This window comes from Seriola lalandi, unplaced genomic scaffold (assembly GCF_002814215.2).
Source record: "Seriola lalandi dorsalis isolate HSWRI2012SDOR001 ecotype SW California unplaced genomic scaffold, Sedor1 jcf7180002054944, whole genome shotgun sequence".
Lineage (NCBI taxonomy): Eukaryota > Metazoa > Chordata > Actinopteri > Carangiformes > Carangidae > Seriola > Seriola lalandi.
In genome coordinates, this window is record NW_019525495.1 from 506,226 (window position 1) to 523,464 (window position 17,239).

At 40.8% G+C, this 17,239-nt stretch overlaps 1 protein-coding gene across 1 annotated transcript in view; it reads left to right on the top strand.

The window, feature by feature from the left end:
* slc38a12 (solute carrier family 38 member 12) overlaps window positions 1-17,239 on the top strand; it is a 64,930-nt gene that overhangs the window by 32,601 nt on the left and 15,090 nt on the right. The window contains exon 9 of the mRNA XM_023393834.2: window positions 14,087-14,180. Coding sequence (XP_023249602.1) covers window positions 14,087-14,180 — 94 coding nt within the window. The remainder of the gene's footprint in view (window positions 1-14,086; window positions 14,181-17,239) is intronic.

Below are 17,239 nucleotides of genomic sequence, written 5' to 3' on the forward strand. Positions count from 1 at the left end.
CTGGATCTATCTTTCCAAAAATGATTATCACTTTCCATGGTACCTTCTTTAATTCCAGCCATGTTTGAGTTTGATGATTATTAATAGATAGAAACCCTATGGCCTGCCTGTTAGCATTGCTATGTTTCCTGTATGATAAACTTTCTAAAACTGACAATCCGAAATTCACTACTGCACTTCATGCAGCAATTGCCCTGAGAGACTGAGGAGGATTTGAACTTTACCTTTCTCCCCCGCCTGTGAGTGTGACCATTCACAACAGCTGTCTTTCCCTATGTTCCTAGGACGAGGGTTGCAGTGTGTAACCGTTTGTCTTAGTTTTTGTTTTTCTGAAAACCCCTTTAGACAGGGTTAGACACCATAACATGCTTACTAGTACTTATTATGTACTTGTCACTGGTCACACTTCTTTACCTGATCCCCTTGTGCTTCGCCTTATTGAACAGATTTAGTTCTTAGTACTTCCTTCAAGGTCTCCTACCGCGCTGAGGCTTTAGTGTTGTCCCTCACTTGTAAGTTGCTTTGGATAAAGGCGTCTGCCAAATGAGTAAATGTAAATGCTTGGTTTTCATTCTGGGTTTGTAAAAAAAGGTCCAAGGTAAATGTGACCTTGCTAATGGAAGTTGTGAGCTCTCTGCAGAGCGACTTTTTGTTTAAAATCACAGAAGTGGAACCTCCTGATCACCTGCTAAATGACACTGCAGAGGACCAGTGTGTGATTAACTTTTACACATGAGTTCTGCCACAAACAGTCCAGCCAACTCATTAATTGTGCCTCCATATTGGAGCAGTCTTTGGGTGACAGTGATGAGACTGTGTGTGATTTAGTAGCACTGCAGTCAAATAAAAGTGTCTGAGCTCTATATTTTTTTTCAATCAGATTGGCTCTATGGTCTAAATTTGAATGTCACATAGTTAATCTTTCCAGACTCTTGGTGGATGATATTACCCACAGTCCTTGGATTGCATTAATTTTTAGCATGGAGGCCCGAGTCAGAGTTGAACACCAAAATTTTACAATCTGTTTTCTTGTCATCTTCACTTGCTGATCCATATATATTCGAAGTATAAAATCTTTTGACTGGCTTTGAACTTTCTCAGGGAACACGATGATGCATTCTCCTTGCATCTCTGCCCTCACTTTATCCCTGCTCCACCTCTGCTCTTGTCTGAGTCTTCCCCTCATTAAAGTCCTATCTTTAATCGTGTAGAGACATGGCACTCTCCAGGGCCACATACCTAATTAAAAGTGTAGGGCTGCCGTGTTGGGTGTGTTTCACTTTCACCACTAGCAAATGAAATGAAAGCTGTTATGAGAGTGTGTCTATAGTTGTTCTTATTTGAACCTTCAGCACACCAATGGTCAAAATAGCACGTACACTTCTAAGAGCTAAAGATTTGTAACGTTTTTTCTTTTTCTCACAGCTACATTACTCAAAAGGATCCAGAGTTTGACACCATGCATGTGGAGTACCAACAGTTGAAAACGTCAACCCTGACTCCAGAGGGTTAATGGGATTTTTTCAAATTTAGCCTTCTAGATATTAGTACTTTATGAGATTTTATTCAGATTTTTTCCTTCTATTGTTTCCTTTGCTGTACTCAGTTTTCATATTCCTGCAGTTTTTCCATAGTGGATGGACTGTGTCCTCTAGCCAGGCCACTGATCTTTGTCGTTTTTAAAGATCTAAACGCAAATGTTTTTTTTAATAAAGTAGAATTCTTAGTGCATAAATCATGTTGTAAAGTAGCTCTGCTAAAACGCAGTAACAGTAAAAACGCTGACTAGTAAACTTAAAAGTGGTCTTGATAATTATTATAGGAATTAAGTCGCGTGTGATGAGGTTATTTAACGAGGGCACAGTTTGTTGCTGGACGGTGCACTGCGGTGTTATTGTAGAGCAGGTGAGTGAGTGATCTGGACTTCTGGCTTCTATGAGGACATGAACCAGCTGTGTGTGAATCTGTGACTCACTCACTGTATCACTTACTTACATTTACTCACCCTCACTCGAGGCCAAAACACACTGGCCGCATAGGATGCGTGTCTTTTGCTTTTATTATCATCTGCATCTACGGTATGTAAGCTCACGCACTGCTGCCATAGAGATGTGCAGAGAATGACGAGGCAAGTCTGCATCAGTGTACGCTATTGTCCAATTTCCATTGTCCACATGTAAAAGGGGAAAAAAGCAAGGAAGCAGCAGTTTTTTCAGCTCTCAGTGTTGACGTAGGACAGTGTCTTTGACCTCCACGAGTCACAGTCCCAGCAATGTAGACATAACGTGAAAAAGACATTTCCTGTAGAGGAGAGATTCTGAAGTGAGAAGGAGAGATTCCTCAGGCAAGAGTCGTCCACAATAACACAAAAGACTCCAGAGTTCAGGTGAACAAAATTTTTCATTTAACCAACCAAATGTTTCCTAAACACATTTAGCTGACAAAATAGTCTAAAACTGCAATTTGTTCCATATTTAAAAAGTATCGAGGGTTGGTTTGAGATGTGCCCCTGTGTGACGTAAACAGTAAACCTTGTACTTATTTTCATTCTCTCTGGCTGCACAAGGGGATAAATTGTAAAAATCACTTTGGTTGCGCTAAAAATTAATATCTGAGCATTCGGGACAGCAGGGACAAGCAATGGAACCTGAATGAAATTGATTATATTTGATGATATAATTCAAATTCTTACAGCAGTGATTTGCTTCCATGGAGAAAGTGCTACCTGAATATTTTATAGCAGCTCTATGCAAATAAGAGAGTTTGATGAATCTTTGTTGAAATTTGGCCAATCTGGGCATCAGAAATCATAGTCGCTTGCATCGATATGCCCCATAGATGTAGCCTCTGTGACATCACCTGAAAAGCGGATTTGAAGATCAATTGATTCACTTTTGGAGCTTTTGAAGCCTCTAGTGGTCATGAGAGGAACTGCAGTTTTTGGCACTTTTTTTTCAGCCCTGGAGGTTGAAACCTGGTCTTCCCAAATCATTTTTCACATTGACACACTCTTATTTCCACTGGCCTATGCAGCAAAATGCTCACACTGTAGGAAGGAACTGAGGTGCTCTAAACTCAGTAGAGTCCAATAAAGAAAGACTTTGGTTTTGATTGGCTTTATTGGCCCATAGCGATCCAAAATATGCCTGGATCCGCCCCGATATCGATACTAAGGGAATCACTACTAAGAAAAATATGTTTTATGTGCGTGGTTAGTGAGTTACTATACAAACCTAGACTTGAACTTGAACTAGATTTTGAGGACCTCCAGTGACTTGAATCAAGCCTGACAGGTGATCCACAGTCTGGTTCACTGGCTTCCTGAAGCCTGCTTCAGTTGTCTTTTGGATGCGAGGCTTGTTCGGGGAGAGGCAGCATTATTTATTCATGTGGTGTGTGTGTGTGTGTGTGTCTGTATGTCTTTGAGGAAGTTGAATTTCTGTAGCTTGATGTTGACCCAAAGGGTTGGGAGCCGCATCCGGAGCTGACAGAGACAGTGACATAAGAGATGGATGGAGGGGCTCCTGCTGGCAGCAGATAAGCCCTGTTACATTCACCCTTTATGCCTATCTCGTAAAACATAAAAAAACATGAACACACACTCAGAGAAATTCATAACATTGAGCCTAAATCTGCCACTCGTTAATAATATTTATATTAAGGTTTTTTAGAATTCAGGCAAGTCTCTTCTACTCATTGCAGGATCCTGTAGAGGCTGAAGTGATGATGTTTTGTTTTTTTTCTCTGAGTCAGCCGAAAGTGTAGTCCAACTTGCCGGGCCAACACTTGTCACTCAGGAGACAGGTGAGCTTCATGCCCTGTCAACACTTTTGAAATGGCACCAAGAAACAGGGTCATTTGTAAAAACCTCCGCTAAGATGAAAGACAGATCTAGCCTTATATTAAGTTTACTCCTCCTCCATTGTTGTTATTGTCGACTTTCACGTTCGCGGCAAATATTCTCCAAAATATTTACAAACTACAGTAAAAGGCAAGTTTTAGAAAATGAGTTGAGACAGGTGCACTTTAGGTCACAGGTGAGCTTGTTTTTACCTGAGTCTGCTATAATTTGACCCTGTATTTGACCTTTTTATACACACACATCGTCAGTCACGCTGATTATTGAATAGAAAACATCTAATGTAAATGTCCAGATTTTATCATTAGCTGCACCCACAAATGAACTCATCCTCGTTAAATGGATGACATAACATTTAAACCATGTGTCTTAGTTGTTGTTACATGTGCAAGGGGTGACAGAGCAACAAACAAATATTTGATTAATGAATTGATTAATTGTTAAATGTAAAAAAAACATTTGCTTGTTTTGTCTGACCTGCAGTTTGAACACATGTAGTTTTCAGTGATAGAAAACAGAAATTGTCCCGTTTGAGAATCTGGAACCAGAAAATATTTGAAACTTAAATTATAAAAAAAAAAAAAAAAAAAAAAAATCTCAAACAATTATTCACTTATCAAAACATTTTTGGTCGGTTGACTTATGATTCATCCAACAATCATTTCAGCTCCATGCTCTTTGCCGAAGTGAACTCATCTTGTTATTAATTGTTATTAATTGCATTGTCACTTAGCAAACACAATCACTTAGAGGCTTCATGTTGACGTTCCGACACACTCAGTTCATTTTTTCTTGATGAAGGGAACATAAAGCAGAATGGAGCCACAATATCTTAATTGGTTTCATTAATTGGTTCTTGAAATATGACACGTCAAATCATTTTTTCTCTTTTATTATTTATTTATGTTAATCATGTTTGCTGGTGATTGATGACGCTGGAGGTAGACCCTCTTTCATCCTGACAAACGTATAGCTCCAATATGGTTGTAACTGCACCGTGTTGCCTCCCAGGCACCACCTCTGTTCCCCTCTGTATTATCTGCCTCTCCTCACAGCACCATCCCCACAATCATGTGGTGAGCATCTTTGTCTTATGCCTCCCTTCCCTCCCCGCTGCCCGTGTGTGTTCAGTGAATCAGTTGACTTGTTATTGCTATCATAAGGGTTTGTACGTGTCTCCTGGGCTTTTATGGCCTATTTTATGCCATTTCTGTTCCATACCACCATGGTGAGGTTACCCTCAAGTCTTTAATCATACATGTCAACACCAAGGCACTGAATTGGCCCGTAATATCCAATACTTCATTACATCCTGTGTATGATGTAGTTGACGTGTTGCTTTTCTCAGCATCATGCAGTCACACCGCAGTTTATTTTGTTTTGCATCATTAAGATGAAATATTGTCTAAATAATCTTTTTCCTGGTTTTGTCATGAACACACACACACACACACACACACACAGACACACACACACACACAAACATATACATACAATATTGTTGGGCTTTGAGACATTTAAATGTGAGTAATTGGTTCCTTTCTCACTGCTAATTAATTTCAATCAGTCTTAATGACAAAAAATGCAAATTGAGGATCATTCACTCTGGGAATGTAAACAATGTCTTCATTTCTGTCAGACTGTCTGTAGGCTGAAAAAGTCTTAGATTGCTGGATTCTATATTTTGTACATTAAAAGTTTTAATTAAAGTTAAATGATGTGTGCAGGTGTACAGGTCTTGAATATTTGCACTTTTTGCAGCTATTCTCTGGTGAGGAAGCAGGAGGCACAGATCTGTCTCCATTATAACTGTATGTTGTTTCCAAGCAGTCCTCCAACCTGAACCTGAACCTCACAGGTGTTTTTTTTCAACCCTCCGATACAACCCATAGCAGTGTCTCCTGAAATAGCGCCCCTCAGTTGTCATGGTTACAATAATAACTGAAGGATTGTACCGAGAGCAGCGCACCTACCTTCGTCGCCATGGTTACTATAATAAAGGTCAGGGGTCGGTTAGGTTTAGGCACAAAAACTACTTGGTTAGGAAAGATCGTGTTTTGGGTTAAAATAAGTAATTCCTCAACATCGTTGTTGTCATAGTTACAATAATAACAACAAACACTCGTGGATATTAGAAACAACATAACCTGCTGGTTTCACATGGGAATCGAACACCCTCCCATGTTCCTGTGTTTTGTTGACCCATCCATCCACCCGCCTCAACCTCCTCCTGACGTGGACGTTGTCTCTCTTTACACTACGTCACCGCACTGTTCCCTTTGCTCCTGTCATAATTACTATGACCACTAGATGTCACCTAGCAACGAAACGTAACTATGGGTCATAATAACGATCAGTGGGCAGTGTTTACAATACGTCATGCGAAATGTTTTCATGTGACTGAAAACATGAGTTTTGTAGTTAATTGAAGTGGGTGAGATAACTGAAATACAGGATTTTCTCCATTGTATTACAGTGAAGACCTGCTGCCTCACAGAATGACGGCCTGTATTTATGAAATATAGGTTTAGGCTTCACAGAAAACGAGTTTAGGTGCTGAACAGGAACGATCTCGTGGTTAATAAATGAGGTGGTCATCATCTTTCCATAGTAATGAGGTGAGATCTGCATCTGTGTGATTCAGGATTACAGGTGACAGTAATTGATTAAAAACGGGTTCAGATTGCATGCGTTAATCAGGGCAGCAGTGTCTGAGAAAAAACTGTTTGGTTAGGAAATTTCATGATTAATAATACAGAAAAAGTGACTGAATAATGACCTGCAGTTTCAGTTTTATCTGTTTGGAATAAAGATTAACATCAGACACAAATGGCCAGGGATCTTGGGACTGTGGGGATTGGCTATTATAATCCTTCTTTCTATGTTTGATTATGGGCGGATTATCAGTGCCCATGCTGGACCACCGCATGGAACCACCAGGGCACTTAGGATTTTCAGTGCTGTACTTCCTCCCCACTGTGATCTCTGCTCGCCCTCAGGGTCTCTTACTGTTAACCCTCTTTGCGGCAGACAAACACCAGCCAAACCCTAAAACTAAACAGTGATTTCCCAACTTTGCAGTCACGAACAAAGCCCTCATATGGCTCTGTTGGACATAAATTCAGCTACAGTGACTTCCAAGAGCCCGAGGACATCTGTGCCACCGCAGCGTTTGGCCGACCCTGCTGAAAAGAAGAAAAAACTATGCTGATTAATTATTTAATGGGGTGGACGGTCAGGGGTCGACTAGCGTAGCCCAACTGTGATGGATGAAGAGCCTGCGCAACGCACGGCTCAGGAGAAACACTCGTATGTGGCGATTAATTAGAGCAGTGGCTTGGCACCGGATTGGATTGGCACCCTCTCATCCGCACAAATCCAAAACACTGGTCTTTTAAAGACTTTGAAAGTGATTGACAGCCACGGCCTGGGTTGCCAGTTGGTGGCAGGTTTTCACCATAATTGAGATCATTCACCATATCTAAGCCCCATTAATCTCTTACTCCCAAATTATAACTTTGCAGCTTCACAGAGAAGCTGTTGAAAAAAAGTCATGGGAAAGTTATTTTGTTACTTTTTAAAAAGTAGTTATTCCCTTTATTAGACAGAGGACAGTGGAGAGAATGATGTGTTGATTAATTATGTAATTAATGATGAAATAATCGTCAATAGTTAAATAATGAAATAATTAATGACGGCTGAAAGATGGAAGACAGTGGACAACAAAGGTGTTTTCACAACCTACATTTAAAAGCCAGGGTAGCTTCGCTGAGATCGATGCTCTGTGCTGCAGAGTTCAACTTCAGTTCCGTGTTTCATCTACACTCCCGACCGACTGCATCTCGGGTAGCTCTGTGCGCATATGCCAACGTGAAGTAACTCTGGCTGTTTGGAAGTGTTGTTTGCTGCTTTGTGGAGAACTGGAGAAATGGGTTTAGAGAACAGGGAGGCAGCAGGTTGTTCATCCCTGTGGCTGAGACTGTAATGATAAAAAGATGTTGCCCTCAGAGCGTCGCCATGATTTGAGTCACGGTCTGTAATGAGACCTTGGTACAGCAGTGAGGACTGGCAACAAAGGTGTTGTTTGAAAGCGAAATAACGATGGTGTCACCACAAAGAACTGAAGCCCGTGTTTGAATGCGGATGAAACGCGTTTTTAAAAAGTAGATCCCCAGAGATGGCAATTATCTGAGTTGTATCATCTGCAGACTTTTTCTGTCCCGGTAAGTGGAGTTAACAATAAAGATCTGTTATCTGAACTGCTCACTTGAGCACAAAATATTCAGAAGTACAAGATCAAAAGGACCCTATTTCAGCTTTGTCTGATCACTGAGGTGGAGAGACTTTAGATAATTCAGTCTGATAACTGTTTGATACTTTTTTACTGAAGTAAAACATTGTCATTATAGGTTCTTCTTCTTCTTTTTCTTCTATTAATTCTTCTGTTCCTTTTTTATTCCTCCCGGGCCGCGACAGCCAGAACCGGAAGCATATTGTTTTTGGCTTGGACGTCTGTCCTATTATCATGGACGAGATATCTCAGTAACACCTTGACAGAACTTGGCACAAATGTCCACTTGGACTCAAGGATGAACTGATTAGATTTTGGGGTGTCAAAGGTCAAGGGCGTGGTGACATCTTAAAACATGATTTTGGCCTTGTGAATGCGATATCTCCAGAGCTCTTCAAGGGAATCCCTTTGGTCAAAGGTCAAAGGTCACGGTGACCTCAGAAAACACTTTTTGGACATTACTCAAGCAAACTTTCACACAAATGGTTAATATTTTATATGGTTCTGGATAAAGAGGAATGTAAGCTGAAACTAGTTGTGGAGGCATACAACCATGAGGCAGGTTATTACATTTTAATTCATACTGTTGTGGCTGTCTGACGGTTTAGATCACAATGGTGTAGGGCCATTTCTGAATCCCAATTTGACTTCAGATATTTACATTTTAATGGTTCTAAATATTATTAGTGACAGGGCCTGAAATTTGGATTAAAATCACCACAAAAAATCAAATACATGTTGGACCAAGCACTGCACGCAACACGTTGTCCATCATTATTAGAGTACAGTCATAATTCATTGTTTATGTGATGGACCTCTCTTGCTTTCTGCAAATGAATGAAAACCTGTGACCTCACATTGAGAGCAGGTTATGCAAGAATCTTTTTTCCTCAGTATTTGCTGATGCTCCTTCAGTGTGAACCCTCCACAGAGAGGTAATAGGACAGATCTCAGTGTTTGTATCCATCATTGCTTGGTCACCTTTACAGTTTCTCATCTCAGACTCAGTGTTTATTGCGTTTCACTGAAGTGTGTGATTGCAGCCAGCCAGGTGTCGTCTCGTACTGAGGAGGAAAAATGGCAGATTTTTTTAAGAATGTCTTTGTTGTCAAAAGTGAAATGCTCGTAGTTGATGAGCGCGCTGCTCCAGAGGAGCAATACCCATCAGCTTGCCGAACAGGCAAGCATGGGAGGGAAGCATCTAGCCAAAAGTGATTCATGCCACTTTCCTCCTGACGGACTCTGTTTTGGTTTATTGAGACATTTATTAAACTGAGCAAGAAACGTAAGCAGTTTCTGTGGTGAGGACGCAAAAATGCACACAGAAATCTGTATGTCTGCAAGGCCGACGTACAGAGTGAGATGAAATTGCCAGAACAGCCTGAACAAAGTATTAAATGAATAAATGCATTGGAACCAAGTGTCAATCTGTCAGCGTTATGAAATTCTAGTTATATTCATCGCTTTGTTTTCCTGTTGTCTGGCAGTTTTATTTCTCTATACACTGCTGCACATTTCTAGCTGATGCAGACCTTTGAAACTGGAGCTAATGTTGTTCTCTGTGATATTAATATAATTACTACTATTCAAATTGAATCAAGCGTGGAGTTCGCTGAATGATAAAAGATGCTATCTCTTCATTTTCATAGGTTTTTCTGGGGCTTTTCTGCAGGTTCGCTCATCCCTCTCTGAGGCTTCATTTTTAGATTTGACACATGGAGATGTGTGAATGTGTTCAATCATTTCACACATCAGGAAGTCTGAAGTGCAAAAAAACATGGCTGCTGTAGCGCAGCAGCTCGTCATGTGACACCCATCACATGAAGCCGTCAGCACCAACATTATGTGCCACTTCACTGCACATCAGCACAGCCACACAGTGTGGGGATAAACAGTATGGATACATTGTAGTTGTCTGTTTGTTGTGTAAAAGAATAAATCTACATGTGACTGTTTACTTACTGTGCGACTCCTCAGTAATTACAGGACCTGTGGAGATGGTGCTCACAGTCCAGGCTCATAATAAATAATCACATTGTGGGTCATGGAGCACTGTCAGAAGTGACCCTGTTCTCATCCATTGTGGTAGCCAGGAAAGGAAAGACCAGAAAAGGAGATGACCTGAAACTTCATATACATTTATCCTTATTAGCTGACTGTGGGTGCCTTTGTCTAGAGGTCCCTAATGTCTGCCTTGAACAGCACACTCTCACCTGTACCAGATTGCTCTGCTTTGTGATGATACATGCTGTGAATTCTCAGATAAAAGCTGGTATCCATGGGGGGTCCACTCTCTCCCCTCTTGTTCCCTGTCTGCCTTTTATACAGTCAGTTTTCAAATAAAGACAAAATGACAAAACAATGATTTTGATAAAGAAAAAAACAAACAAACAAAAAAATTGATATTCAAATAATAACCAAAACTCAGCACACTCCTGAACCTTTTTAGATTAAATGTCAATCTGTAACGAGGGGGATTATGCTGTGCGAATAGCGAATAGGCTTCAGCGTGAAAAATCTGTGCAGGAAGAATTCAGCTGCACAAAGAGGTGTAAAGTAAAAGTGGTTTGAACAATTTCTTAGTCATAACAGTATTTATGTGCTGAGTTCGACATGACTGCTGATGTGCTGATGGAATCAGTGCTGTGGAAATGTACATCATCCTAAATTTGTCAAGATGATGGGTAAACATGGAGGACGTGTTACATTTCCATTCACATCAAATAGAAATTTACAGTGGGAACAGATTAGAAAATGTATCTTAAAAAAAAAAGAAGAGTACTAGGAATAAAGGCAGTGTGTTGTCAATCCTGGACTAGACGCACCTCTTATATGTTTTTTTTTTTTTTTTTTTTTTTTTGGTGGACAAGTGTGATCTCTGGCTCGCTGGGACATTAGCATTTTCGCTCTCTGCTCTGGTAGGGTCATGCCAGCTCTCTGGGTCTTAGTCACCCTACAGCCACATGGCATCTGATGCCCTCACACTCGCCCACTCACACTTCCACTTTTCCATCCCCATGCTGTCGTTTTCTGTGACTTCATCTCTTTCCTGTGCAGCTCTAGTCCCTCTGTGATCCAATTTCTACTCACCAAATTCAAGAACGCCTTTTTCAGAGGATCAAGGTTTTCCTGTCGCTGCTGTGGGAGTATATACATCCTCTGATATTTAGTTTATGCCCTCATTGTCTAATTAATGGACTGTCATAGTAGTTTTACACGATTTAGCCCATTAACCATGACAAGATTTTAGAGATACACATAAAAATGAAGTTATGCTTTGAAAATGGTGGTCAGTAGTGGTGCTCTTTGATCTTGAAGGACATTTCCTGGTGATCTGTAAAAAACAGCTGGATGTGGTGTGAAATTTTGTCAGTTATTTACCAATATAACAGAAATATAAATCCAAATAATATAATATATATTGATGCAAATGTAGTTTTCTCTATAGGGAAGAAGGTGTTGTAGTTGTTTATCTTAGAGGTGGTGTTGTGCTCTTGTTGTTGAGATACAGTTGAGCAGTCCACTGTCCTCAGGCCATTGTTCAGTCGGGGGTTTTATGGGAGGCTGCGCAGCCTTGATTCATGAGTGGTCCTGAAACTGCTGAGAAACTACAACAGGCTCAGTACTATTAACCCTCAGGGATATTTCTTGAATCTCTCCCCATCGAGGTCGGACCATAACCTGGTATTAAGAGTTGTCTGTTTAGGAGCTGTTACTCTATGTAACTATGTTTACAGCTGTGAAATAAGAGTATTTATGAAATCAAGATATGTGATGTAGGCCAGGACATCGAACATCAGTACTTCTTAAATATCCACAAATGTGTCTGTATCATTGAGAATCAAAAACCAAACACATTGAACATTTGATCAAATTATTTCTCTGGTTAACTTATTCTAGGATCAGATACCTCTTGATCTCAATCAGAATAATCTCCTAGTTTTATATTGTTGACTTTAGACCAAACATGTTTATATTCCACAAAAAAATATTATTTTGTACCAGTATGGAAACTTGGAGATTGTTTTGGCTCCAGAGAAACTAATAAAGTTTATATTTACCCTTTAACAAAAAACGTCATTGTTGAACATTACCCCTTTTTTGGCTTAGCTTGATCTGTTGCTCAACTTTCTGCTTATAAAAGAACCGTAAGAAAATGGAGAAAATGTAGTTTTACATCTCCTCTCTCAGGCTTCTCTCTGGAGCTCTAGTAACAACAGGTTGGTGAGCCAATCACAAGAGAGGAGGCTCTGAGCCTCCCTTCTGTTTGGCTGACTGTTTTCTGAGTGATCGAATAAAAATATTACAGATTACAGGTAATAGTCAGGAAAAAACAAATCCAGCAAGGTTGGAATGTGGGTCCAGGTGGGCGGGGCTTGGGGCATGGATGAGAGCAGTGACTGTATTGTAGTGACATCACAAAGTTATAGAAGTCCTGACGGCTGATTTTAAGGCTCAGTTTCTGAATACAGGCTGTGTGCATCTATCTGTGGAAATCTCACTTCAAACAATATGGGACCTTTAAGATTACAGCTTCTTCAGTAGAGTCAACTTGAACAAATTATGACTAAACACTCTCAAAGTGCCAAGTCGGTCATCAGTTGTAACTGTTTTCATTAGGCATGACAAATACGTTTCAGACACAAATCTCACGCTGTGTGACGACATGCTGTCATTCACAAAGCGATCTTTGTCCAGAAAGGAAAGGTGCCAGGAAAGACCCACTGTGCTGAACCCTGCAGGGCTAAAAACACTGCTGTCCGTCAGCCAGCTGCCATCATTTTCACTCTCTTCTTCAGACACATCCCTCTAAATAATGATTCACTCATTGCCTCCGATGGTCGTGCAGATTTATGCTTTGGCTCGTCTTGAGCTTAGGCTGCACTTTTGCCAAGAAGACAGCAGGTAATACTTTAATATATAGACACGTAGGCAACATCATTATTCAGCAGAATTAAAGACTCACACACCCACAGATACTCCAGCTGTCCAGCTGTACATCTGGAGATAATAGCTGACTGTTGTTGTGTCCGAAATTCTCTTGTTACCTAATGAACTAGGTCAGACATGTTACTTGGAAACTTTTAAGCCTTCGTTTTATCAAGACTAATTTAGAGCATAGCCTCATCTGAAATTGCTCCATGATATCAAGCCATATTGCCATGGATTGGTATTTATACTTCAAAATCAATAAAAACATAAGTAGTAGCTGTAGTTTTCTTCCATGGCTAGAAAAGTCTACAACAGGCTTATATTTTGAGTGTATAGTAGCCGTCTTTCTGTCCACTCTACTTTTTTCTACATGTCCAACACTGAACTGAAGTCTTATTCTATGTCCTCACAGACGTGTGTGTAAGTGTGTGTCTGTCCATATGTTTGTCTGGGAGTAAGGTCCCTCTTTGAAACCCTGCTGGCTGCTCTTGAGATGAAATGGCACACAAGTGAGTGCCTCTGAGATCACATGGCTCTCAGACTGTGCAGTCAGAGAATGGGGATTGGGGGGGGGGGTAAACACGTGGAGGAGGAGGAGTGAGGGGAACTGATGGAATTGGAGCTCCAGTAGCTGAGCCACTGCCTCTGATTGCAGCTCTTGATAAAGAAAGTATCTGATAGGCAATCAGAGCTGTGGCCTGAGAGGATTTGAAATTTTTTTGTTGGACTATGGATTGGTCCAGCTGTTCGTCTGTTCCCCTGTCTTTGAGAGTGCTGATGGGATTCTGACAGCACACAATGAGTCTCCACTTGTGCTTCAAAATGACATGTTTGGGGAATTATCACAATTGCGAGTCCAAAACAGAGCTGCGAGCTGATATTAACAGGGGTCAAGAAAACCCACAAAAGTGACATAAGAGGGTTGTCTAACCTTGAGCTAGTAAAGCATTTTGTGTCTTATACACCAATTGAAGTATTCACCACGTCTTTTCTTTATCTTGCAGAGTGTGTTCACTGTTCTGTTGGGACCTTTTACCTTCTTCAGCGCTCAGAAGACCAAATATCTTCAGATCCTCACCTCATTCATGCGCTGGATCGGTAAGAAAAAATATCCTACAATATTCCCTCACTAACTCTGATTATTCAGTTTACTCACATGTTGAAGATTTTGGACTTCAAACATTTTGACTTCTTCAAACATGAGATTTCTTTTTGACTTTCACCTTCCTTTCCTGTTTCCTGATTCCCTTTGCTTTCCTCCAGCCGCCTCTTTCTCCTCCCTTTTTTTCAACCTACACATATTTCCATTTTCTCGATGTCTCCCCACATTTCTTTGATCCCCCCCCCTACCTCCTCTCCCCCTGCCTTCGCCTGTGTGGCTGCTGTGCTCAGGTCCGTCCATCATGGTTTGGTCCTGCTCTGTGTCTTTGATTCCCATCTCCTCTCATTCCTCAGCCTGACAGGCTTGACAGCCCGTCCCAAGCTTGATTGGACCGTCACTCACAGGGCGACGGACGAAAATAAACCGCCCGTCCTGGGTCCGCTGTTAAAATCACAACACCACTGAATCATGGTGCTCCCGCCACCCCCGCACAGCCACGTGCAAGCTCGCATAAACAACACACAAACGCAGCAGCGTCCACACACTGTCCACTGGCTGGCTAAATAACCTCACCCTCCCTCGGCTCTCTATGTAATTGATTGGTTGTGCCTTTTTGCAGGGCTCTTTACAGCACTGGTTAATGATTCAGGATATCTCCATCTCTTATGTTTCCTCCGAGTATTTGAGCAACAACATGAGAAAACGCAACAGTAAAATGAATAAAATTATATAAAATAGAATTATCCTTTAAAGGTTCCATATATATAAAGGTAGATGTCCATGTGCTCTTTGATTATAAGTCAGGTCTAGGTTCTATATTAATACTGTGAAAGTATCAAAGAGCTCAGTCCAAAGAGAAATGCACACAGCCTGTATTCAGAAACTGAGCCTTAAAACCAGCCATCAAGACTTCTGTAACTTTGTGATGTCACAACAATGCAGCCGCCACTCTCATCCACGCCCGAAGCCCCGCCCACCTGGACCCACCATCCAGTGTTTACCTGAAATCATCTAGGTCTATATTTTTATTAGATCACTCAGAAAACAGTCAGCCAATCACTGAGATGGTTTTTGTTTCTTAAAACTATCAATATATCTTCTTATGGATCAACACTTAAAACACAGGAGAAGAGAAGAACAGGGGTAGTAACCTTGTGTAATGCTTGGAATCACAGCACCTGATTATCAGTCCGTAGATGTCCATTCTTTCTCCAGTAGGTATTCTCTTAGGTCATTAATATTGACCATTAGCTTTTTAGCTGTAAATATTTGTGTTTAATGAGCAGAAGCGAGCACATTTCCTGTTCCGTGGAGACAGTATGTCTCATATGTGGATGGTTTGTTGGAGCTTTTCTGACAGAGCTGCTTTTGGAGGACAGCAGAATGTATTATGCTGTTAAGACATTGTTTCTTTTCAGAAATGCATAAGTATGTCTCAGTTTTTGGACAGCTGCAAGGTGTTTGGTGTGATATAAAGTGGTGTTCTGCTCTCAAAAGCGCTGTAATGCCTTGTAATAAGAGGCTACAATATCCTGCAGCACTCCCCCTGTTTACACGTGTTGGGCCTTTAAATCAAATGTTAGACAGTCAGAGGTAGTTTTCCAGCTATTTTACAGCTGCTTCAAACATGTCAACATCTGATCCATTTCAGAAATAACAAGCTTAAAGTGAAATGCCTTTTGTAGTATCAACCACTGAAGCCTTGCAGGCTTTAAAGGTGACTGTAAAAGCTTCTTAGTTAGCTTTTTCATGAAATCAATCACAGCCACTGGTCACTAAAGGAGGAAACTTTGTTGGAGCGTTACTTAAATACAATAAATATAAAGAAGCAGTTCCCGACCTTTTCCAACGCATGGCCCACTAGAAAATTTAAAAACACATACAACAATGTGGAGGACAAATAATGCATCGTCAGAGCACTTTTTATTTTAAAGATAACGATCAAAGATTTTTCTCGACTCTCTTTCCTTTTAATTCTTCTTGTTGCTAACCAGCTCTACATTGTGATTCTCCAGTTTTTCCCATGGATGTAATCTTTTACTGCGCAGTCACAGAGAAAAAACCAGTACATGATGTGGTCCAGTGGCATCGTCATCATTGGTTTATCACAGTGATTTAAACATTTTTAATGTTTTTAAAGATTGATTCATTTTAAAACATTCTGTATATTTTATTTATAAAATAGAATAAATAAAATATACTTATTAATATTTTATATAATATATTAAATGTATATAATTTTGTTTTTATACAAAATTGTAGCCTACTGTTTTGCAAATGAATTGAAGGCCCTCTTGGGCCACGGCCCACTGATACACAGCATTTATACAGTATCAACTCAGTTTGATTATATTTGTGCTCCTGGGTCTCAGGATCCATTTTATTTAGAATCACTGACACCAAACCCTCTGCAGACATACAGTAAGACCCTCCCTCCCCCCCGATCATTCCTCATTCCTCACCACTCCTTGGATACACCTGCGCTGCCCTGGGTGGCGACATGTGTGCTGGATGTCAGGGTTAGCAGCTGGCCGGTGCGTCGGGGCGCTGCTTCCTGCCCTCGGCTCAGGCCTCGTCACGGTCGTTGCCACTCAACTGTAGTCACCTTCTTGTCCAGTGAGCCCTGTTTCTTTTACACCAAACATGAGTGATGGTGTGGCTGCCTGCTGCTGCGCTGCCTGCAACATGCTGGGATTTTCAATGGAGCAGCCATTAGCACGTCTCAGTCTGAAACCCTTTGCATCACAACTTGTTACTGCAATTATTTGGTCACTTCCTTTTTGTCCCTTTTTCATCTCACTTAATTCTACCTGGATTACAGTGGAAATGGGCGCGAAGGGAAGTCTCTGGACGTATTTACACTTTTTGGTTTGTCACTGCGCTATATCTTAAACACTACAAATTTATATCTGACACAACTAAAGGGGATTATGCTTTTAGCTATTCTGCCATTTTCAGCCACCCTCTGCGTGATGACCTGAGGTTGTCTCCTTTCAATATCTGAGACACTAGTGATCAGTCGTTTACCAAACACACAGAAAATGACGCCTCTCAC